The sequence below is a fragment of the Schistocerca americana genome, chromosome 1 (assembly GCF_021461395.2).
Source record: "Schistocerca americana isolate TAMUIC-IGC-003095 chromosome 1, iqSchAmer2.1, whole genome shotgun sequence".
In the NCBI taxonomy this organism is placed as follows: Eukaryota; Metazoa; Arthropoda; class Insecta; order Orthoptera; family Acrididae; genus Schistocerca; species Schistocerca americana.
Genome location: NC_060119.1, coordinates 258,395,544 through 258,419,607, shown reverse-complemented (window position 1 = coordinate 258,419,607; position 24,064 = coordinate 258,395,544). Strand labels below are relative to the sequence as shown.

Sequence of the window (24,064 nt, the reverse complement as noted above, 5' to 3'; positions counted from 1 at the left end):
TTTAGGGTGGAGGTTTTAATGTGCTGCAGAGTGGCTGGCTTCTCCTTTTTACTCTCATGGTTAGCTAGCCATGGTCATCTGCTTTGTTGTTTCGCTCTCTTCATCCCGTTTCTTGCATTCCTGCGGTTTTCTTGTCCCATTTTGTCCATTTACGCGTTTGTTGCCTTTCATCGTTCTTGTTATTTTTCCTTTCATTCCATTTTGTGTTGTCAGTTTCATTTGTTTTATTCTCACACTTGTAGCATTGTTTTATTCGGAACAAGGGACCGATGACCTCATAGTTTGGTCCCTTTGCCCCTTTTTTAATCCAACCAATCAGCCATGGCTTAGGTTACAGAACAATCCTGGCATTTGCGTTAGAGATCCAGGAAAACCTAAATCAGGATGGCCAGACAGAGTAGCTCTGTCCACTGGAATATGAAGTCAGTATTCTAACAGCCGTTCTGCCTCATTCTGTAATTCCCTATTGTGCATATTTTCTTCATTAACATACTGTTTCTGGTAATTTGCTAAATAAAACATTGTGTCCTCCTTCAATGTGCACACACTAAGGACATCCACTGGTAACTCCTGGACTATTTCTGATCATGGAAGACTTCCACACATTCGCAGTCTCCTTAATGACATGCAGTTTGTTGTGCATACTGTTATGCCATTCTGTCTCCCAAAGCCAAAAAACCCTGCAGCGTAAGTCAGAATGCAGGTCAGGTTCAGAGTTGCCCATCTCCAGAAGCAGTTTCCGCGTAGTCTGTTTGACCACCCTGTTGGCAAGTTCATTGCCTAGGATTCCAACGTGACCTGGAGTCCAGACAAACACCACTGAAAGACTGGACCATTCCAGGGCATAAATGGACTCCTAGATGGTCGCTACCAAAGGATGACAGGGGTAGCACTGGTCAATAGCTTCTAGGCAGCTCAAGGAGTCAGCACACAGGAGAAATGACTCACCTGCGCATCAGCGGATGTGCTCAAGAGCATGAAATAAAGCCAAAAACACTGCAGACATCAGGCAAGGACTGCTGTTCTATATGTCCTCCATGAACATAGACAAAACCAACATGACCATCGGCCAACGAGCCATCAATGTAAACCCCTTCATGGCCCCGGTACATATTGAGACTCGAGAAGAAGTGACAGCGGAGAGTCGCACAGTTACCCAAGTCCTTAGGGCCATGTGAAAGGTCCAGGCAAAGCCACAGCCTAGGTGTACACCATGGAGGTGTATATGAATGGACCTCGAGTATAGGTGGTAAAGTGAAGGACTCAAATCCAGACAGAAGGGATTGCACGCGAACCGCAATCAGCCCTGACCAGGGCCACCGATGCGGGAGTGGGAATAGGGGACAGTAATTTAGATGCGGAGGAGAACTACGAACGTATGCAACGTAACTGGCGAGCAGTTGTGCACACCTAACCTTCAATGGAGGGAGGGACTCCAGCCTCCACCAGGACACTGGTCACCGGACTCATTTTAAAAGAACCTGTCACTAGGCGAATACCACAGTGGTGCACTGGGTCGAGTAAACGCAACCCCGAGGGTGCCACCGAACCATAAACAACACTCCCACAGTCAAGGCAGGATTGAACAAGGGTTCTGTAGAGCTGCAGCAGCATAGGGCAATCTGCACCCCAGCTGGTATGGCTCAGGCAGCGGAGAGCATTGAGGTGCTGCCAGCATTTCTGCTTAAACTGACGAAGGCAAAGTAGCCATGTCAGTCAGGCACTGAAAACCAGTCCTAAGAATTGATATGCATCCACTACAGCGAGTGGATTGTCAGTAAGATAAAGTTCTGATTCCAGATGAACGGTATGACGCCAACAGAAGTGCATGACACACGATTTTGCGGCTGAAAACTGGAAGCTGTGGATTAGAGCCCATGATGGCACCTTGTGGATGGCTCCCTGGAGGTGCTGCTCAGCAACAACAATACTGGAGCAGCAGTACGAAATGCAGAAGTCATCTGCACACAGAGAAGGTGAGACAGAGGGCCCAACAGCTGCTGCTACACGGTTAATGGCCACTAAAAATAGAGACTCAATACAGAGCCCTGTGGGACTCCCTTCTCCTGGATATGAAGGGAACTATGGGAGTCACCAACTTGGACATGGAAAGTACAGAGCAACAAGCAGTTTTGGATAAAAATCTGGAGTGGTCCCCAGAAACCGCACTCATACAATGTGGCAAGGATATGATGTCGCCAAGTCATGTCATATGCTTCATGTAATTCAAAAAAGACAGCAATCAGGTGTTGCCGAGGCTGTTCGGATGGCAGACTCGATGGACACAAGATTATCAGTGGCAGAGCAACCCTGGCGGGAACCGCCCTGACATGGAGCCAGCAGGCCACATAACTTCAGGACCCAACCCAGCTGCTGACACACCATACATTCCAGCAGCTTACGAAGAACATTGGTGAGGCTGATGCACCGATAGCTATCCACATCAAGCGGGTTTTGACCAGGTTTGAGGACTGGAATGATGGTGCTTGCCCACCATTGCGATGGAAAGACACCATTGCACCAGATTCGGGTGAAGATGACAAGGAGATGTCGCTTGTAGTCAAATGAGAGATGTTTAATCATCTGACTGTGCATCTGATTTGCCCAGGAGCGGTGTCGGGACAATGTGCAAGGGCACTGAGGAACTCCCACTCTGTAAATGGGGCATTAAAGGATTCAGTGTTGCATATAGTGGACGAGAGAACTTTCCGTTCCAGCCACCGCTTGAGGGTGGGAAAGGCTGGGGGGTAATTCTCCGACGCAGAGGCTCGAGCATAGTGCTCAGCAATCGCATTTTCTTTGTTGGATAACGCACCACTTATGTTAACACCTATTGGGGTCAGGTACCTGAAAACACATTAGATTTTTACCAGGTACCTGAAAACACATTAGATTTTTACCCATACGTGGGAAGGTGGGGAAGGTGACATGGCAAACAATGGTCAAGACTTATCTCTCCCAACATTCCTGCTTCCATTGTTTTATAAGATGGCGAACACAGGCATGGAGCCGTTTAAAGGCTATGAGGTGCTCCAGGAAAGGGAGCCGCTTATGCCGCTGTAGAGCTTGCCAACGCTCCATAATTGCTTCAGCAACTTCTGGTGACCACCGGGCCAATCTTTCACCACGGGCACCCTAAGGAGCAAGGAATTGCATTTTCTGCCACAGAAACAATAGTTGTATTCATCTACTCAACCATCACACCAATGTTAGCGTGTGGGAGAGATTCAACGGTGACAGCAGAGGTGAAAGTTTCCCAGTGCGCCTTGTTTAAAGCCCTTCTGGGCAGGCATCCATTGGTCTGATGCCAGGGCAGTGACAGGAAGATGGGGAAGTGGTCACTATACCACACAGGTCATCATGTGTTCTCCAGTGGAGATATGGGTGAAGATCAGGACTGCAAACCCAGAGATCAATGGCCGAGTATGTGCCATGTGCCACACTGAAATGCATGGTGCACCTGTATTTAAGAGGCAGAGGTCAAGTTGTGACAGTAAATTTTCGACATCTCTGCCTCGGCCAGTAAGACACAAAATCCACCTGACACTATTATAGTCGCTATGGTTCCTGCAATATCACTTATAGCCATGGGGGGCAGGCTTACACATTACCATGAACAACCAGGTTTCCTGGAGGGCAATGCAGGAAGTAGCTGTAAAACTTAACATTTGCCGTAGCTCAGCCAGGTGGAGGAAAAGACCGCCATAATTCCACTGGAGGATGATGTGATCATGAGGCTGGGGAGGCATGGAACATTCAATGAGACAGTTTACACCTCAGGGTCACCTGCTGCCACCGATTTATTTCCTGAGCAGTCTGTATCCCTGGTGTCTGAGGGTCCAGGGAGATCTAGGTCCTCAGCTGACACCAGAACCTCCACCTCATCCTCAGAAGCAAAGCTTGTAGGTAGCAGTGGTGTGGGTGCCACCGCCATTCCATTGGTCTTTGAAGTCTTCTTTTTGGATTTCTCTAGCTGCTCCTGGAGTTTCTCTGGCTGGGAGGGCTTGACTGATTTAGTCTCCAGGACTAAGGATGCGAGTGAAACCCTACAACCAGCTACTGATGAAAGTCATCTTTCCCCCTAGCAGAAACCTGGGAAGGGAGAGACCCAAGGGACCCCTTGCAAGTGATAGGCTGCCGAAGAAGTTGGACGCTTCTCCAGCTTAGAAGTGTGGACAGAAGTCCCCGATGGTTGGAGAGGAGTTGCTCCCAAAGTAGGTGGTGCAGAAGCAACAGGGAAGGAATTGCTCCCCACCATCAAGTGGGCAGCTGTAGTCTTCAGACTCAGAGGTGACTGGGGTAGGTGGAGCTGATGGGGCTAGAACAGTTGTAGCGGGGGCGTAAGAGGTGGTCATACAAACAGGATGGAAGTATTCAAACTTCCACTTAGCCTCAGTGTAGGTCAGTTGGTCCAAGGTCTTATATTCCATGATTTTCCTCTCTTTCTGTAAAATCCTGCAGTCTGGCGAGCAAGGTGAATGATGCTCTACGCAGTTGACACAGCTGGGAGGCGGGGCACATGGAGTATTGGCATGTGATGGGCGCCCACAATCATGACCTGTAAGGCTGGAAGTACAGTGGGAAGACATATGGCTGAACTTCCAGCACTGAAAGCACCACATGGCGGGAGGGATATAGGGCTTGATGTCACAGCAGTAGACCATCACCTTGACCTTCTCGGGCAATGTATCACCCTTGAAGGCCAACATGAAGGCACCGGTGATAACCTGATAATTCTCTGTCCCCGATGAACACACCAAACGAAATGAACACCTCGCTGCTCTACATTGGTGTGCAGCTCGTCATCAGACTGCAAAAGAAGGTCCCTGCAGAATATAATCAGGGTGTATACATGGACAAGAAAAAAACTTCCCAGATTTTTCCCGGATTTCCCGGTTGAAATTACTCTTTTTCCGTGTTAAGTGACAGTATACTTTTCCTCGGCACTGTAAAACTTATCAATCCTTAGAATGTTTACGATTTTCTACACAGACGTAGAATTTGCCGGCACTATAGAAAACGAAACCCAGGAGGGAAAAAAAACACGTTTTGGAAATATCTGTGATGTGCAGCAACATGTACGCTGCATTTTTTTTCTTGTTACGGTGGTATAAATTCGAATTCCACCAAACACTGCCTGTTACTTTCCGAAGCAATGAAATCTAAATTGCGACGCTTTTGTAAGCCAGTCATAGCTCATGTCACATGATCTCGCCAGCTGATGACAGCATAGGACACGTGTTGTAGTCAACCAATAGCAAGATCACTCTTAAGTAGTGCGAACACACAAAAAAGAAAAGTTAATGGTGGAAATTAATAGACATAGTGTTGCTACAAGGAAAACAAAGCTTTCACAAATAATATTTGTGTCTAAGATTAATAAGCTGCAAGAGAAGGTAAGCTTCTACATATAATGCTGATCTTTTTGCGCGTGTTATCCTTTAAGAAACATCACACAAATGTGCGAGTAAAATTTTTAATAACCACGTAAATGTCTGATCTTCTGGGCTCGAAATTCTTCTAGATGGTCGTCCTCAAAGAGTAGATTTTTGAATGAGAGTCAAACGCTCTGTGATCTAAGAAATTCATCGTACATTCTCGCACATAGTTCATGTTGCGTAAAAGGAAATTTACTTTGAAAGTAACACTTTTCAAACCATCATTTGCAATATTTTCCCGTGACCCGCTAGAAATTGGTTCGTTTCAGCAGTTGCCAGACAGTGCCAGATAACAGGCATCACTGTGCCTGCGCAGCTACGATGACGCAGGAAGCCCGCATGCTCGTACGTGGAATACATTAAAAGATCTTGCATTATGTCATAAAAGAAACAAGACATCAGAGGATACTTCATGAGCTTCGGAAAAATGCATAATTCGGCAAAGTGCACAATCGTATGTCCAGATTCGGATGTAAATTTTCTTGAGTACCAGTACTCTTATTATCTCATGTTTCGTTCATTATTATGGCATAATGCCATACGAGCTACAAAATGGAAAACGTACACTTGAAATGCAGCGAACAGTTGAAACTAGCCAACAGTGTTAAATTAAACACTTCGTTTCAAATAAATTGACTGCCTCAGCGCAAAAGATTAATGAAAGCCAAATCTCTTTAGCAAACAGACAAAAATAGCTTCATTGTTCTGCAAGGCAATTAATGCTTAACTGTCAGAAAGGTGGAAATAAAACCTGCAACTAACAACATATTTTAGCCTTCGGTAATTATGCGAACGTATTTTAATTCATTTGGTAGCTCCCGGCCACAGAAATCCGTTTTGTTTTCATTTAATGTGAGAGCAATAACCGAAGAGGAAACAGCAAAATCACTAAACGTAAACACAGGTCACGTGGAGACTACCCACCTCCCCACTACAACTCTGACTGCTCTCTGCATCAGCCCCGGATCTACGATTTCTGAACTGGAGCAATTTAGATAGCGGCGCAAAGCCACACATCTGTAGCCAGAAGCAGATCACATAAGATCTTACGTGATCTGGGGTACTACTCACACGCGACTCAACTGCGCACGCGCAAGACCCCGCCTGCAACTGCTAAAATGAGTCTAATGTAAACAGCTGTCACGTCACGCTCATCGGAGCCAATTTGTTTTTAGGATGCACTGCATATTCTTCCTAAAGCCTTTGACACACTGGTTGGCAGACACTTGTTATGAGCACAGTGCTTTGTTGTTGTATATGGCGCATTTCCTTTGCGACTTAAGCCTTATTTTCCTTTTTTTTCTCTCTCGTTCATGTTTTATTGCTGCAGTAATATTCTCCAAAAGTGGTATACAGTAATATCCTTCGTTAGAGTATTGGTTCTTATCAGTCAAAATTACAAAAATTTAACAGATAACTAAAACAATGAAAAATTCCCGGAATTCTAAAAAATTCCCGGGTTTTTCCAGAATCTCCCGGCTGTCCCGGGTCGTATACACCCTGATAATACTCTGGACCATATTTAAACTCTCACGGGGTGTGATGATAACAGGATCATCATCCAATTTGTCACAAGTGAGTAATGCTTGTGATTGGGGAGAGGATGCTGTGTTTATCAAAACTGACCCAGAGACTATTTTAGACAAGCCCTCCACCTCCCTAAACTTGTCCTCTAAATGCTCTACAAAGAACTGAGGCTTCATCGTCATGAAAGACTTCCAAACAGCTCTCTTACGTACTAGGTACCAGGGCGAAAAAGCGTCGCCGCCAGCCCTAGACTTTCGTTCCTCCAGTGGTGTGGCCAGGGAGGGGAACGATTTGGGGTCATACGAGGTGCGGCTAGAAAAAAACCGGACTGATGCTGGAAAAAACATTTATTTACAATTATTTACAATTTCATGTTATCTCCTTCAATGTACTCTCCTCCTCGGTCTCTACACCGCTCCATACGAATTTTCCACTGTTCATAGCAATGCTGCAGATCATTTTTGGTAAGTCCATACATTACTTCCGTCGCTTTTTCTTTTACTGCTTCAACAGTCTCAAATCTAGTTCCTTTCAAAGCTGACTTGACTTTAGGGAAAAGAAAAAAGTCACAGGGGGCCAAATCAGGTGAGTAGGGTGGATGATCTAAGATGGGAATGTTGTGTTTTGCCAAAAACGTCTTCACTGACAACGCACTGTGAGCTGGGGCATTGTCTTGGTGAAGGATCCATGACTTTTTTCTCCACAAATCGTTCCGTTTTCTCCGTACTCGCTCACGTAGGGTAGCCAGGACGCTAACGTAGTAATGCTGATTCACTGTTTGTCCCTCTGGTACCCAATCAATGCGCACAATCCCTTTGATGTCAAAAAAAAACAATCATCATTGCCTTGAATTTCGATTTTGACATTCGTGCTTTTTTTTGTCGTGGAGAACCAGGAGTTTTCCAATGCATCGATTGGCGTTTAGTTTCGGGATCGTAAGTAAAAAACCACGATTCACCGCAAGTAATAACATTTTGTAAGAAGGTGGGATCACTTTCAATGTTTTCCAGGATGTCAGAACAATTCATTCTTCGGTGTTCCTTCTGTTCAATTGTAAGACACTTTGGAACCATTTTTGAACACACTTTGTTCATGTTGAAAATTTCATGAAGAATCTGCCTAACACTTTCCTTGTCAACTCCTGTTAACTCAGACACTACTCTGATTGTTAAACGGCGATCTTGTCGAACAAGTTTACCGATTTTTTCAACGTTTGCATCATTTTTTGCTGACAATGGTCTGCCAGTGCGAGTGTCATCACTGGTGTCTTCGCGGCCATCTTTAAATCGTTTAAACCACTCAAACACTTGTGTTCGCGATAAACAATCATCGCCGTACACTTGTTGTAACATTACAAACGTTTCACTTGCAGATTTTCCTAGTTTGAAACAAAATTTGATGTTAACACGCTGTTCTTTCTGTACACTCAACATTTTCCGACGCACAGACAAAACGTCAACTACTTAAAACAGACGCCACGGGCAGACTGAGTGCAGGAGGCAGATGAAACACGAGCAGTAGGCGGAGCGAGAGTCACGTGACAGGCCACGCGACTTTCAGCCTTATTGCATTCGTTTTATTGTTTCACCAGTACTAGTCCAGTTTTTTTCTAGCCGCACCTCGTACACCTGCGCATTGAAGTGCGCCCGCAAATGCTTAGGGTTGGCCAGACCAAGGGCCCTCCCCATGGGTACCACCCAGCCACAGCAAGGGCCACTTGGCAGGATGGCCATTGTCGGGAGTCCCAATGTCCCAGGGAGATAGGCATCTACTACTTGGCATACACAGGGAGTTAACAGCGCAGTCATCAGCAGAGAGATCCCTGTGTTGTCAGGGTGCTACAACCAACAGGGTACATGGCAGCCCCACCACAGTGGACTGGCTACCATGCTGGATATCAGGTGCAAAAAAGTGCAAGGTCGTTGTCAGCACAGAAAGCGACACAGCATTGTGCATGAAAAAAACCACACCCAGGAATGTAGCCTTGCCCAAGGGATGGAGAATGAGCGGCACTGCAATGCGACAACGAGAAAGTGGGCTAAAGATCTCGATGCATGATGGACACGATGCACCATGCAAGGTGCCCTTCCCCAATTGGCTCACTCTCCGGAAAAATTTTGAAATATGGAGGTCAAACCCTACAGGGGACCATCGAGGACATGCCACTGGGTATTAGAGGTATCAGTGGGTACAGTAATCTGGACCACAACCTCTGAAAAGTCTCTCTGTATGGTGGTACAATATGCAATGTGTGGTTTCCATTAGCACTAAAAAGAGCGGAAATGATGTTTATGTCGATCTCTATTCCAATTTTCTGTACAGGTTACAAAACTCCTGGAACTGAGCTGATGCAAAACTTTTTTTTAGATGTGTGTGTTTCATCTAGACCACTGATACTTTATTTCAATAAAACAAAAACATATTTGGTGACAAAAATATGTATTTTGTTGGGGTTGCAAGACAGATTTGAAGAATCTTCTCTGATTTCAGAAATAATGTTAGGAAAAATGTAGGCCCCTGGAAAGCCGTGTATAGGGCAGGGAAGAGTTGTGTAAACCATCATAGGTACCGACCGCCAATAAAATGTTGGTTCGGCGATGTTCACTTTGGTGGGTTATTACCCATAGTGTTGTGTGTATTATTTTACAGGTACTGTGTGGGTTTTTCTTCAAGACATACATGAGTACATAGTGTACAACGTGTCAGCCACTGCAACCATTTCCATCTTCTTATTGTCCACACTTTCTAATATATAAACTACTTTCAAAGTGCCAAAATGTATCAGAATAAATAAAATGCCTATAAAATGCTGCACTGTACAATGTACTTGTGGTGGTACAGTCACAATTCCTGAAATACATTGCACATGTCCTCTGGCTTGCCAAGGAGCACCGCAGTCCTGGCTCCAAGAATAAACCATGTTCATGTGTCACAGACACAATGTCGATGAAATAAGCATAAAGATGATCGCTCAGCCACAGACAAGCACGCAGAAAAGACAATCACACTCACAACTAAATTTTTGGTCACAGCCTTTGTCAGAAAACAAGATCACACACATTCACACAAGCGCTCAGACAAATCATGCTCACATGACCACCATCTCCGGCTGCTGCATCAACAGTCTCTGAGAATCAGATCCAAACTAACCACTCCTCACACCTCTCGTCAGCAGCTGCTAGGCTAGCGACAAGAAATAGTGGCGGCACAGACTGCAATCTGAGGGAAGTTGTAGAAAAGGGAGAAGCAGTAAGAATGAGGTAGCAGGGAAGAGGCGCACATACTCAGCTGCACCAAGCCAACGACAAAGCACGACATCTCAGTGAACAGAACATTTCATCTACCAAGACCAAAACGAAATTTTTCGAACTTTTTTTTTTCAAATTTCCCTGATACATTTAAAATTCCCTGATTTCCAGAACTTGTGGCAACCCTGACAGCAATCAGCCACATATTGGTGATGGGCGAAAGTACTGCGGATTCCAAATGAACCAGGTATATGTGGTGCACGAGAAGGCCCGAAAGCCACTTTGGAATCATGATATATGCCCTCCATCTTCAATGCACCAAAAAAGATGGTGTTTGACTATTCATTCGAATAGCTTACACAGACCATTTGTTACAGAGATAGGCCGGTAGTTAAAATATCTGGGTTTCAGAACAGGAATAATACCCTCCAGCCATTAAAAGAGAAATATACTCTCCCACCAAATGGGCTTAAAAAGTCAGGGGATATGTTTCAAGCTGTCGGTACAATCACGTTTGAGCATTTGGTTGTGGATTTTGTCCGGTCCAGGGGCCTTGTGTCACTCTTTCAAAGTGCTGAAAAGCTCCCATTCACTAAAAGAGACATTGTATGATACAAAGCCCTGCACATGAAAAGATAGGAGGCAGCACTAAATAAGGTGTTTCCGCTCCAGCATGAGCAATTGTATCAATAGTATCCTGTACCACTTTGTCGATATCAATCATATGACTAGCTGCAAACAGGGCTGCAGAAGAGAAAGCCTGCCACTACACTTTCCAAAACAACCAACATGGAGCATGTTCTACACGTCTGTGAGTGGAGAGAGAGAGAGAGAGAGAGAGAGAGAGAGAGAGAGAGAGAGAGAGAGAGAACAACAGGCAAATAGTCGCTGTCACGAAGGTAGCCAACGGCATGCCACTGAATCAGGGGTAAGGTACTTGGACTGCAAACTGCAAGATCAATAACTGAAAATTTTCTATGGGCCACAGTGAAATGGTCTGCAACTCCGGTGTTGAGTAGGCATACATTTAATCTGAAAAGAGGTGTTCTGGTACTCTGCTTCTGTGAGACGGTGTTGCCGCTCCACAGAGTATTATGGGCATCAAGTCCTCCAATAAAAGGAAAAGGGCCGTGCCACTAGCTCTTCCAGTGATAGGTGGACACTAATGACCACAGCTTCCAGTGCAGTGGTAAGGGGCACCTGCTCACAAAAATATTGGAGCGTATGAAGGTACAGACCCCACAGGATGCCCTCTCGACATTAACGCGATTGGTACAGTAGGGGTGGTAGTTTTTCAGAACAGGGAGGGGTGCTGCCATAAACCGTGTTTCATGAAGCATTATGCCAATTGCAAAATAAATTGTCATTACATGATGGAGTTTGGTCAAATGGCAATAGTAACCATGAAAGTTACACTGGAGGAGGATTGGTGACAGGCCTAAGAAAGTGGCAAATTAAAATTATGGGTGTGGTTACTTCGCTACCGCCACCAGGTCATAGTCCACATGACTGTGCGATCCATCATTCACGTGCATAGGCTTGACTGCTATGGGGCTAGGAAGCAGAACGTCCGAAGCCTAAGAAAAAAATGTACCTTTCTGCTTATCCTTCCAAGACTTCATTTCTGTAAAGATTTCCCCATTTTATCTTCCGGGAGTGAAGAGAACTGTACTTTTCTTCAGCTCACAGCTGCTGGTCCTTGTCTTGAGAGGGGGAACACTGACGGGTGCCCTCATCCCTGACACCAGGGGATGACTAGGCATCTCTGGCCACACCAGTTGTGTGGGAACCGCTGGTGCTACATGTGTAGGGGATGAAGGGGCTGATGTTCCCTCGTCCTACTGGAGGGCAGGCCCTGGAATATGAACAGGGCCTCAAGGTGTCGTGCAAGACACTTAGATGAGGACTGTGACAACTTGAAACTTGCATCTTCATAAGACATGCAGTCAAGTGTTTTATACTCTTAAATTTTCTTTTCCCTCTTGAACACTGAGGCCTGCAGCGAATGAGGAGTGTAAGGGTCCAGACACTTGACACAGTGAGAGGGTTGGTCACAAGGGCTGCTCTCGTGGGACGGCCGTCCACATGACCTACAGATAGCCAGCCTCATTAGAACAGAGGCAGGACATGTGTCCAAACCTTCGGCACATAAAACATTTCATCGGAGGAGGAGAGTAAGGCCTGACATCACACACAAACCACGACCTTAACCTTCTCAGGCAAAATTTTGCCATCGAAGGCTAGGATAAAAGTGTCTACACTCTTATCTTTGGTCCCTTCTGGATGGGACAAACAAAATGGGACACTACACTGTACCAGATTAGTACGCAGCTCTTCATGAGTCAAGTGTTAGGTCCCAAAGGAAGAGAAAACCGTGGGTTCTATCGAGCTTAGTATGAGGAGAAATTGTGATTGGTGTATCATCTAACTTGAGACTGGCCCGAAGTGCCTGTGGTTGGTGTGTGGTTATTTTATCGGCAAATATCGGTTTCTCATCTTAACTATTGCCACAACGTCCTCAAACTGATCAATATTTTCAATGAAAAACATTGGCTTACCATCCTGCAAGTCAACATTTGCAACGTTAGAACCAAGCTGTTAGAGTTGGAACATTTTTGTAAAATAAAAAATGTGATGTACTGTGTGTCTCAGAACATTGGCTTATAGAACATCAAGTAGATTTGTTCATACCTAAAGAGTACATTCTGGCAGCTATAATGTATAGAAACGAGAGGGAAAAAAATGGAGGCACCGCAATATTTATCAGACAATGTACACAATTCTCTACAATAGATGTAAGTTCATACTCCTCAGAATTAAATGGCAAATCTACTTGTATAAGACTGATAGACCAAAATATTGTAATTGTTAGCTTGTGTATATCTCCAAACAGTAATGTTAATTTATTTTTCGAGAAATTTGAAAAGATGATGACAAAAATCTTTAAACTCAAAACAAATGTAGCAATACGTGGTGATTTCAACGTCGACTTGCTAGACATAGGAACTAGGCACAAAAACATTCTTAAACCTACTCAGATCAATAAATCTATATTATACTAACAATAGCCCGACACGTGGAAATGCCTGTTTGGACAACATTATAATAAATTTTTCAAGGGACCTATCTAGTGTAAGCATTGCAGATGAATGTTTTGCAGATCATGATCCTCTACTCTTAACATACCAGTATACACAGTCAGATAAGAATTATAAGGTTGCAAATAATAAGCCAAGCATGACATGGGTTAGAGGTCAGAAAGAGGAATATGTCAAGTTATTCACAGACTCCCTCAGAAAGGTAAACTGGGACTTTGTTTATGCATCAATGGTAAATATGGGACAGAGAACAAAATGATACTTATTATAAGACTACCTGAAATGTAAAAAACATTACAAAGCCAACCTTAAACTTGTCAAACAAGCTGCCTATGAAAAGTACACAGAAGGGGCCCCAAACAAATGCAACGCTGCTTGGGATACTTCAAGACAAAAACATACTTCTGCCCAAACACAAGATGTCCCACTTGAGCCCAAAAAGCTCAAATATTTTACAACTACAGTAAATGAATTAAAATAAAAAAAATTAAACAGTCAGACATACCACCAATTGATATACTTGCTTATCAGCTACTTAAAGGGCGTGAATTTCACTGTGACCCTGTCACACCCACAGATTTTATAAATATAGTTAAAAAAATTTCAAACTCTAAAACCATGGACTACTACTGGCTACCTAACTACACAATACAAAGGACAATACACCTCTTTTGCAATCCACTGTCTTATTATGAGCAAATGCCTAGAAGTTGGAGTTTTCCCTGATCAGCTCAAAATTTCTGAAGTTATACCTATACGCAAAAAGGAGGGGAAAACACCACCCTGAAATCTGTAGACCAGTGTCTATTGTACCAATCTTTTCCAAAATATTTGAAGCAATTTTCTACAAACTAAGAAACTACTTTGAAAAGTATGACCTTCTCTGTAGTAGGCAGCACGGTTTTCGAAAAGGGAAAAATATCACCTCTGCAGTCCTTTAAATAGTTAATCAGACATTAACTGCATTTGAAAATAAACAAACAGTTTCACTTGAACTTTGTGATCTGAGTAAGGCATCTGATTATATCTCCTCTGACATCCTACAAGTCAAACTTAAGTATTACAGTATAAATAATACAGAGTTAGAAATAATCAACTCTTCTCTACATAACAGGAGACAATTTGTATCAATTCAAAATAGAGACACTTATGAATAGTGTCACATCTGGTGTACCTCAGGGTTCTGTCCTTGGTCCTTTCTTCTTCACTGTTGCAATTAAAGATCTGCTATCTTACGTTAGGTCTGAGCCAGTTATCTATGTGGATGACAACCTTAATCACCACAGATCGAGATTTATCAAAGTTACACCATAAATCACATAACACACTCAACACTAAACTGGTTCTCGGCTAACAAACTTCTATGTAATCCAGAGAAAATTCCGCATCCCCATCTGGCAAAAGAGGAAGAACCAAAAATCTGTAGAACTGCTTGGAATACACATTGATTCCAAACTTATCTGGCAACCCCTTATCAACCAGGTCTGCAAAAAGTTATCAAGGGTGTCCTATCACATCTGGAAACAGATCTAGTGAGCAACAAGTATCCCAGAACAGCTTACTTTGTACTTTTTCAGCCTCATATCTTATGCACCGTTACTATGGGGCCACTCATGTCATGTCAGTGATAAAATGGGGCTACAAATAATGTGCAAGGTTGGTCCAAGGGAACACTACCGTCCCTTATACGTCAAAATGAAAATAATGACAGTGATAAATCTTTATATTTATGCATCGCTGATATATTCTAAAAAGAACAGAACAGAATTAACACCAGAGAGAACATACACTTTCATGACACCAGAAACAGAGTACTGATATTCCTAGACAGTCTGACAAAGACAGGCAACACTCACAAAGTGAACTGTTTGAAATTATTTAACAAATTACCACATACTGCACTCAATACACCTTTCAATAATTTTATATGCCTATCGTATGATGACAAGCAGATAGAAGTAGTGGACAGTGTTAAATTCTTGGGATTACAGCTTAATAATAAATTAAACTGGGAGGAGCAAACCACAGAACTGCCGAAGCATCTAAACAAATCTCTATTTGCAATGCTAATCCTATCAGACATAGTGGATATAAAAATGAAAAAGCTGGCATACTATGGCTACTTTCACTCCATTATGTCATATGGTATTATTTTTTGGGGTAATTCATCAAGCCAAGCTAAAGTTTTCCGAGCACAAAAATGTGCAGTAAGAGTTATATGTGGTGTGAACTCAAGAACATCTTAAAGAGGCCTGTTTAGGGAACTAGGGATACTAACTACTGCTTCCAATATATTTATTCCTTAATGAAATTGGTCATTAAAAATATATCATTTTTTCAAACCAACAGCTAAGTTCATGGAATCAATACTAGAAATAAGGATAATCTCCACAAGGATTTATGGTCATTTACTCATGTACAAAAAGGTGTGCATTATACAGGAACACACATTTTCAAAAACTTGCCAGCAGCCAAAAAAAGCTTAACAACTGGCATGCTCTACATTCTGGAGGACCTCCTCACTATGGGTCAATTGGAATGAAAGTAATCTAATCTAAAAGTAAACTGCACAAATGGTTAATAGACAATCCATACTACAGTCTCACAGAATTCTTGCATACTTGTAAGATAGAAATTAAGTTTTAAGTCAATGATTGCAATACTGTACAGTTGATTAATGTAGCACAAATAATTTATACTTCAGTGAAATCATATTTGTAAGTGCAAATAAGTCAACATACATGAAAATACCAAGCGAATAAAACTGCAGAGACTGACATTCCCGTTCAATTAAGTAATGGAGTTGTCAAAAAAGTAAGGAATTACAAATTCATGGTTGTCATCGTTAACAAGCATTTGAAGAGGAGGACCTATTTGCAAAGTATGCTCAAAGGTAAGCACAAACATTCTTAATGAGGAAGATGTCTAAAACAGTAAACACAGACATGTTATTAACAATACACCATGGTCTGGTCTACCCCCACTTATAATCCTGCATTTTAGTCTGATGAAATGATGCACATACACATATCTATAGGGAAGTGACTTGAAAGAAGGCCGTTACGTGCATTGTAAATGTGACCCTCAAGACTATCCGGCAGAAAAATTAAGGGAACTTAATGACAGTCCCTGCACTACATATACATGAAACGAAATAGTACCACCCAGTTGAACAGATACATACACAATTACAATAGGCACTACGACAAATACGGATGATTAACAACTTAGGAAATGGCTCAAGGTATCCGAGAGTGATCGTATCATTGCTGGGTGCATTTTACATAAATTGCCACACAGAATAAAAAGCATTGAAAAACACATCTGTTTTGAGAAACAAATTACACAGTTATTGGGTCTCTGCAGCCGTGTATAGTTTAAATGAATACCTAGGTGCTAAACAGTAGAGACGATCTTGTTCAACGAGGGAGGCAGCAAGACTGTTAAAAGGCATAAATCACTCAGGCCTTGGTGTACACTACAGATGGCGAAATATTAATATTTTGATAATGTGAAAGTGATCATGCGATTATCGTATTGCAGGTGATCATACAATTCTCGTGTTGAGAAGAGACTTAATATCCATGTTTCCTTCTCTTTCAGGTTCTGGAAAAAACTTTTTCACGACAACTTCTCGATTGCTGAGCTATTTCTGTCGACATCAGTAAGTGAAAAATAGCACATTCCACTCACAAACAGTTCATTTCAACAGTTCGTATGAAGTTATTTCACTCATCCTACATTAAACGGGTAATCTGCAGCAATCTGGTAACACACTACATGAGCTTTATTCAAAAACCGTAAAATGACATCTGCCGTAGCTGTCTTTCAGTAGTTACGTAACATTGTAACATTAGCGCACACGTATAAACACAACAAATACAGGCACAGACATCGAACATTAACACATATTGTCGTTTACCAACCTTCCTTCTTCTTAAAACTCCTGCTTTCGACATTTTAAACAGTTTTTCAATCTGACACTACCCAACCATGACAAAACCAGTCCAACGTTTCGCGCCAAATGCAAAGAACAAAAAGAACTGCAAGGCATCCGAAACACATCTCACGTTTCGCGCCAAATGGAACTAACAACGTACCAAAGAACTATGTGGAAACCTTGCACATGCACAGTCCACACTACAGCCTTTTTCTTCTGGCGCCAGTTCCCATTTCCATACTTCCGACTGGACCTCACGTCGGTACAGTTTACAACATTCAGTCATCGGAAATAATGAGTAAGAATATTGACAAAAGTGCAGTATTTAGCAGAAGAGAATACAGAGGCGTTGATAAAAACGAAATAGAGAAACAAATCTTGGTTGTTACAACTGATTCTCCTATAAAACTCATACATAGGAGAAGGGCCTAAAAAATGAAAAAAAAAACATTTTGTAATGACGAGGGTTACCCTGAGCAACACTTGGTGCATTGCGTAAACATGAAACTTCACTTTGCGTCAAAAATAGATTCAAATCTCCAAGACTAGGCTCATTTATGAGACTAACAAACTTTGTACAGGCACGTCGTTATAATATTTATATTCACTCATCAAAGACAAAATTTATAACCACTATCATGGAATCACAATAATTTTCGAAACTGACAGGTTTACAGTAACACAATCCTCAACAAATTAACAACCAAAATCTTCACGCTGACACAACGTTGCACAGTCTTTAAATACTGCACTAACAAGACCATCCCAACCCGAACGTTTGCTTTTTGGCGGCTAATTTATCGTATATGTGTCTTGCTCCTTCATTTCCTCAGATTCAGGATCATTGTTTGTTGTGTAGCAGTGTAATTTTTCTCGCTGTGTGAGGATGTACGTTTGGTATTATGGAGCCAGTTGAGATATGGCATGCTTGTTAAAAACATCAAAAAGTTTTTCGCTCTTGCATCAGTTGACTTTCATATCGGATATTTATTATTCTTGCTATCTAAGTCGATAAACAAGGAAATCTAGGGCTGTGTAGCAACACGCAGCAGACCACGCAGCTGATTCGCTCGACGAGCTGTCACCATCAGGGTTCATGCACCGGCCACCAGGAGCAGGGTGATCGGTTTCTCCATGCCGCAGTGCAAAGTTCTAAGACCATTAATTTCTGTGTTTTAATTCTCAGTTGGTTCCCGAGCAAACTTGTACGGGCTTGAATGTTAATTAGTTATGCAAGAGCTTCTCTGTGGATTGTTGTAATTGTTCAACATATGAATGTGCCCAATTGTTCTGAATAAACCGCTGCCTCAAGATGTTGCATATCTGTCCTCACTGTACTAGAACTCAGCATATGTGTTAAATTTGGAAGTCAAGCAACAGAGTACAATAATAGTGACCCCGACGTGGTACAGCTCGAGGAAATAGAATCAGCAATACAAAAATATCACGCCGAATTTTCAAGAAACAGGAAATTGCGAGATGGGAGGCACACAGGCAATAGGCAGTGTGGCTACCCCCATTTTGGCCACACAACCCAGTTTTATTGATCGCACAGGTAGTGGCAAGTTTTCTCTGCACTGGTTTGACTACAGACTCCACCAAATTGGCGCTGGTCGTCAGCCAGTTAGATCATCGGTACATAGCAGAGGTGCAAGATGTAATAACCTGACCTCCAGATATGGAAAAGCTCAATTTCGAGTTAATTCGTAGAATGACACTCCTCATTGACAGCGTCACTGGCCTTTCTACCGATGGATTCCGACATCAAGCTGATCTGCTCAACAGGCAGTAGAGACGCTGAGCTACTGGGTCAGTTCTCAGATGTCATGAGTCCTCCAGGTGCCCCAAAAGAGGCACCATGCGTCACAGCATCACAGATTACATTAAGACTACCGCAGGCCCTCCAATTTCATGCTGATCCAGACTCCTAGCTCCAGACTACTGTGCTGTTGCAAAGACCGAGTTTAATTCCATGTTGAAAGAAAGCATCATTCGTCCATTTAGCAGTCCATGGTCATCGCCTGTACATCTGCTCCCTAATTAGAGTGGCACATGGCGCACATGCAGGGATTATCGTGCCATTAATGCTAAGACAATACCAGATCGTTGTCCTGTACCACTACTGAGAAACTAAAACTATGCATTACGTGGAGCATTATTATTTAGTGTGTTAGACTGTGCAAAAGCCTATACTCATGTTCCCACAACTGAGAAAGATATATCAAAGATGGCTATCATCATGCCTTTGGCCTTGTTGAAAGCTGATCTATGATGTTTGAAAATAAAAAAAATGCCGCACAGACATGGCAAAGAGCCATAGGCACGGGGCTACAAGAGTTGTCATGTTGTTTTGGGTATCTTGACGATATCCTCCTCTTTTCGGCAACACTGGAGGAACATGAACAGCACTTACTCAAGATTTCTAGATGCCCAGACAAATACGATGTCGTACTGAACACTGCAAAATGTGTTTTCAAGCAGACAGAGATCACCTTCTTAGGCCATCTTAGATCACAAGTGAAATGGTTGCCATTACCCGGAAACATCGAAGCCATATTAAGTATTCTGCAGCCATAAACCGCTGAAGAGCTGAAGATTCTTACGAATTCTCAATAGTTATTGGTGCTATCAACCCCATTCAGCAGAACTTCAGGAGCCTCTTTCCACATTATTGTACGGTACTGAAGGAAGAACACCAATGCAGTGGACAGACAGAATGAATGCCACTTTCGAATCAGCTACACAAAGCATAGCAGAAGCAGCACTAGTTTCACAATAATATGTGGATGATGCCTGGCAGCCCCTCGCATTCTACTCACATAATCCCTGCCAGCACAACAAAAATGGAACATGTACGATCGCGAATTACTTGCGGTTTACGAGTCCATAAAACTTTTTGTACACGTTTGGAGGTGAGGGAATTTGAAATTTATACATCTTCTATACCTTTCGGTAAAATAATAACAAGTGCTTGCCAAGACAATACAATCAACTGGAGTTTGTCGCAAAGTTTAGTGCTGGTGTGCAACACTTATCAGGAATCGATAGCGTAATGGCAAACTATCTTTCCCCCATGCGCAGTATCACAGAGGCAGTAAACTTTATGCAAATAGCTAAGGCACAAGAACTTGAGCAAGAGCTATAGGGATTTTAACAGACACTGCATCCAGTATTCAACTGAAGCTTAAAGATATCCTAGGTGCAAATGGCAAACTGTGTTGCAAGGTTTGCAATGGTAGAATTCGTCCTTTCATCCCTTCTGTGTTTCGTAAGTGTGTTTTAGAAAACTTGTACAGTTTGTGTCACCCCAGCGTCAAGACAACAATGAAACTAATAACTAGCAGTTTTGTATGGCCAGGGATACAAAACGATAGTTGAACCTGATCTCAAGCCTGTCCACAACACCATTGCAGCAAGATTTCTGGCCATATCCCTATCGATGTGATAGGAGCAGTACCCCCTTCAGATGGACAATGATATCTTTTGATAGTAAAGGAGCTTTTACCCGATGGCCAGAGGCCATCCCAGTGAACAACATTGCAGCCAAGACACTGGCCACTGCCTTTTTGTCACACTGGGTACCTCGCTTTGGTTGCCCACTTCACGATACAACAGCCCAAGGATGTCAGTTTGAGTCTGAGCTATGTGCCCAGTTGAGTAAATTTTGTGTGCACATTGCACCCCAAAACTACAAGCTACCATCCCACAAGTAATGGTATGGCTGAATGGCAGCACCAGTTGTTAAAAGCTGCACTAATATGCTATGAGTTAAAAAGGACATCTCCATTATCATTCGTCTTACTTGGGCTATGTAACATTTGCAAGCCTGACCTGGACACTTCCCCAGTGAACTCATCAAACCACGTCAATCACAATGGATGTCTCGAAGGAATCAGATTTCGTTGCTCACTTAAGAGAACGATGTCACAATTCTGGCCAAGTCAAGCATCATGTCATGGGACTCCAAAAACCCTTGTACATTGAGAGTTGCAGTCCTGTACACATGTAACGTTGCGCAGAGATGGGGTGAATTGAAGCTTATGTATACTGGCCTGCATCATATTCTTAGCAGAAGTGGAAGAACATTAGACATTCTCATCAACCATGCAAATCGAGATGGGGTGAATTGAAGCTTATGTATACTGGCCTGCATCATATTCTTAGCAGAAGTGGAAGAACATTAGACATTCTCATCAACCATGCAAATCGAGAACGAAACTCTCTTTTATCTGAGGGGACATGCAGCAGACCACAGCTTCATCAGGTGGACGGTTGATTTGCTCGACCATCTGTCAACAGGGTTCATGTATTGGTCAACAGGAGCACTGTGATTGGTACCTTCTTGCCAAGTTCTGTGACTATTAATACCTGTGTTTTAATTCTCGCTTGGTTAAAAAAAAACTTGATGGTATGTGCTTGTATGTCAGTTAGTTAGGTAACAGCTTCCCTGTGAATTGCTCGTCGGTAAAGCAGATGCCAGACTGAGATTCATTGGAAGAATCCTAAGGAAATGCAATCCGAAAGCAAAGGAAGTAGGTTACAGTATACTTGTTCGCCCACTGCTTGAATACTGCTCAGCAGTGTGGGATCCGTACCTGATAGGGTTGATAGAAGAGATAGAGAAGATCCAATGGAGAGCAGCGTGCTACGTTACAGGATCATTTAGTAATCGCGAAAGCGTTACAGAGATGATAGATAAACTCCAGTGGAAGACTCTGCAGGAGAGACGCTCAGTAGCTCTGTACAGGCTTTTGTTAAAGTTTCGAGACATACCTTTACCAAGAGTCAAGCAGTATATTGCTCCCTCCTACGTATATTTCGCGAAGAGACCATGAGGATAAAATCAGAGGGAAGCACACCGACAAATCCTTCTTTCCACGAACAATACGAGACTGGAATAGAAGGGAGAACCGATAGAGGTACTCAAGGTACCCTCCGCCATACACCGTCAGGTGGCTTGCGGAGTATGGATGTAGATGTAGATGTATTGTTCTACATATGAGCTAGCATGATTGTTCCAAATAAAACAATGTCTCAAGATATTGCATTATGTTCCACTACTGTCCCAGCTGTATTAGAATTCAGAAAACATATTAAGTTCGTAAGTCAAGCAACAGACTGTAACATAACTAAACTGACTAGAGTGAAGAAAACACATATTTCAACATGGGAAAAGGAGTTGTTACGTACATTAAAACAGAACACAAATACAAAAACATTGAAATAAATAGATATTGTATCGATCTGCACACAGAGGTGTGTGCTTCTAAATTAATACAGAAAAATAGTTCACTTTTAATTGTCACTGTTTATAGATCTTCACTGGGAAATTTTGAACTGTTTATAAGGAATATGGATTCCCTATGACGATGCTGTTGTCAGCTAGCACCGAGTAGTCTGTGGTGATTTCAATGTAGATTTTCTAACGAATAGGGAAAGGAAAAATTATCTGGGAATCTTATTTGGATCTTACAAGTTGATTACAACAATTAACTTTCCAACACAGGTGCATAAAGACAGTAGGAGCCTTATTGATGTCTCCTTTGATGAAGCTCAAAACAAGGTAATCACCTTATACCTAGTAACAAATACTCTTTGTAATCATGACGCATATTTAGGATAAATGAGACAACGCCTTACAGAGTCGATAGTCCAAAGAGGAAATTGGATAGAATTATGAAGAAGGTATCGGTAAGAAAGAACATAAACACATGCACTCCTAAGGCTCCACAGTTCTGCACTTAAAACAGGCTATAATGTTAGAGTGGTCCAGTTTCCAACTTATTAGTCATGTGGAATGCAAGGCTGTAAATATTCCAATGTAAGAAATATATTTCTATCGTATGACATACATTCTCCTTGTAGGTTTCGCTACAATAAACTATGGTGACAAACTGTAAAATGAAAAAACTACTTCCTTCAAACATCGATTCTGCGTGATACATGCACAATACAGCTTTCTGATCATAGGTCACAAATTATGCTACGCTCGAATCTGGTAACTGAGAATACCTCTTTCAAAGAAAGAGACAAACACATAGCAGTGGTGTTTGACATGTGAAATTACACATCATGCCACCACTAGCTCTGTTAACAGGACATCTGTCAAGCAGATGTATACAAGAAGACTGCTGTACAAACGAGCTGTCACTAACTTAGAATCACCATAGTTATGAAACTGAAGACTCGATTTTACGCCCAAGATGCGGCAAGGGAATGGAGTAGGTCACATAAATCTTCATTCGTCTCGAGGAATGTGTCAAAACAGGATGGAAATGTTTCATCACACATGAGATGGAACTCCTCTGAATGCTGAGAGGCTCGCTGTTAACGATTACAAGGAGACAGTGCTCTAAGTCACACTCAGAACACACGCTTTTATACCAGTCGAACACAGGTTATGTCACACAACTGATGCATCCTGACAGAACAATGGGGAAAAAAATTGTCAAATGACCTGCAGCAACATCTACCTCTCTCTCTCTAGAATGCTCCATCACACATAACAACCGCCCTTTTATTCTTCTTCTTAACTGTCTGCAATTATATCACAATAATTTCATATCTACTACTATATACCGATAGGGGTGTTAACATCCCCTACATACGCACTCTGGAGAAATCTTGTGCTCTCAGATGGGTGCAGAACATCTGTTACGGATTCAGCTCACTCTATTCCACTTCTGGTCAACTGCACATTAAATCGGTGACAGTGCTGCAGGGAGGGTTGGTCAAAGATAATGTGAGGAGGTCTTTCAGTCTCTAACTTTAACCTAATAATACGAGAATGCCCTATGACCCCCACCCATATAG

General features: G+C 42.5%; 1 protein-coding gene across 1 annotated transcript in view; it reads right to left on the bottom strand.

Moving 5' to 3' along the window:
• LOC124566468 (WD repeat-containing protein 76-like) overlaps nt 1-17,384 on the bottom strand; it is a 157,992-nt gene extending 140,608 nt beyond the window's left edge. The window contains exon 1 of the mRNA XM_047131028.1: nt 17,238-17,384. Coding sequence (XP_046986984.1) covers nt 17,238-17,270 — 33 coding nt within the window. The 5' untranslated portion in view covers nt 17,271-17,384. The remainder of the gene's footprint in view (nt 1-17,237) is intronic.
• Nucleotides 17,385-24,064: the final 6,680 nt, after the last annotated feature.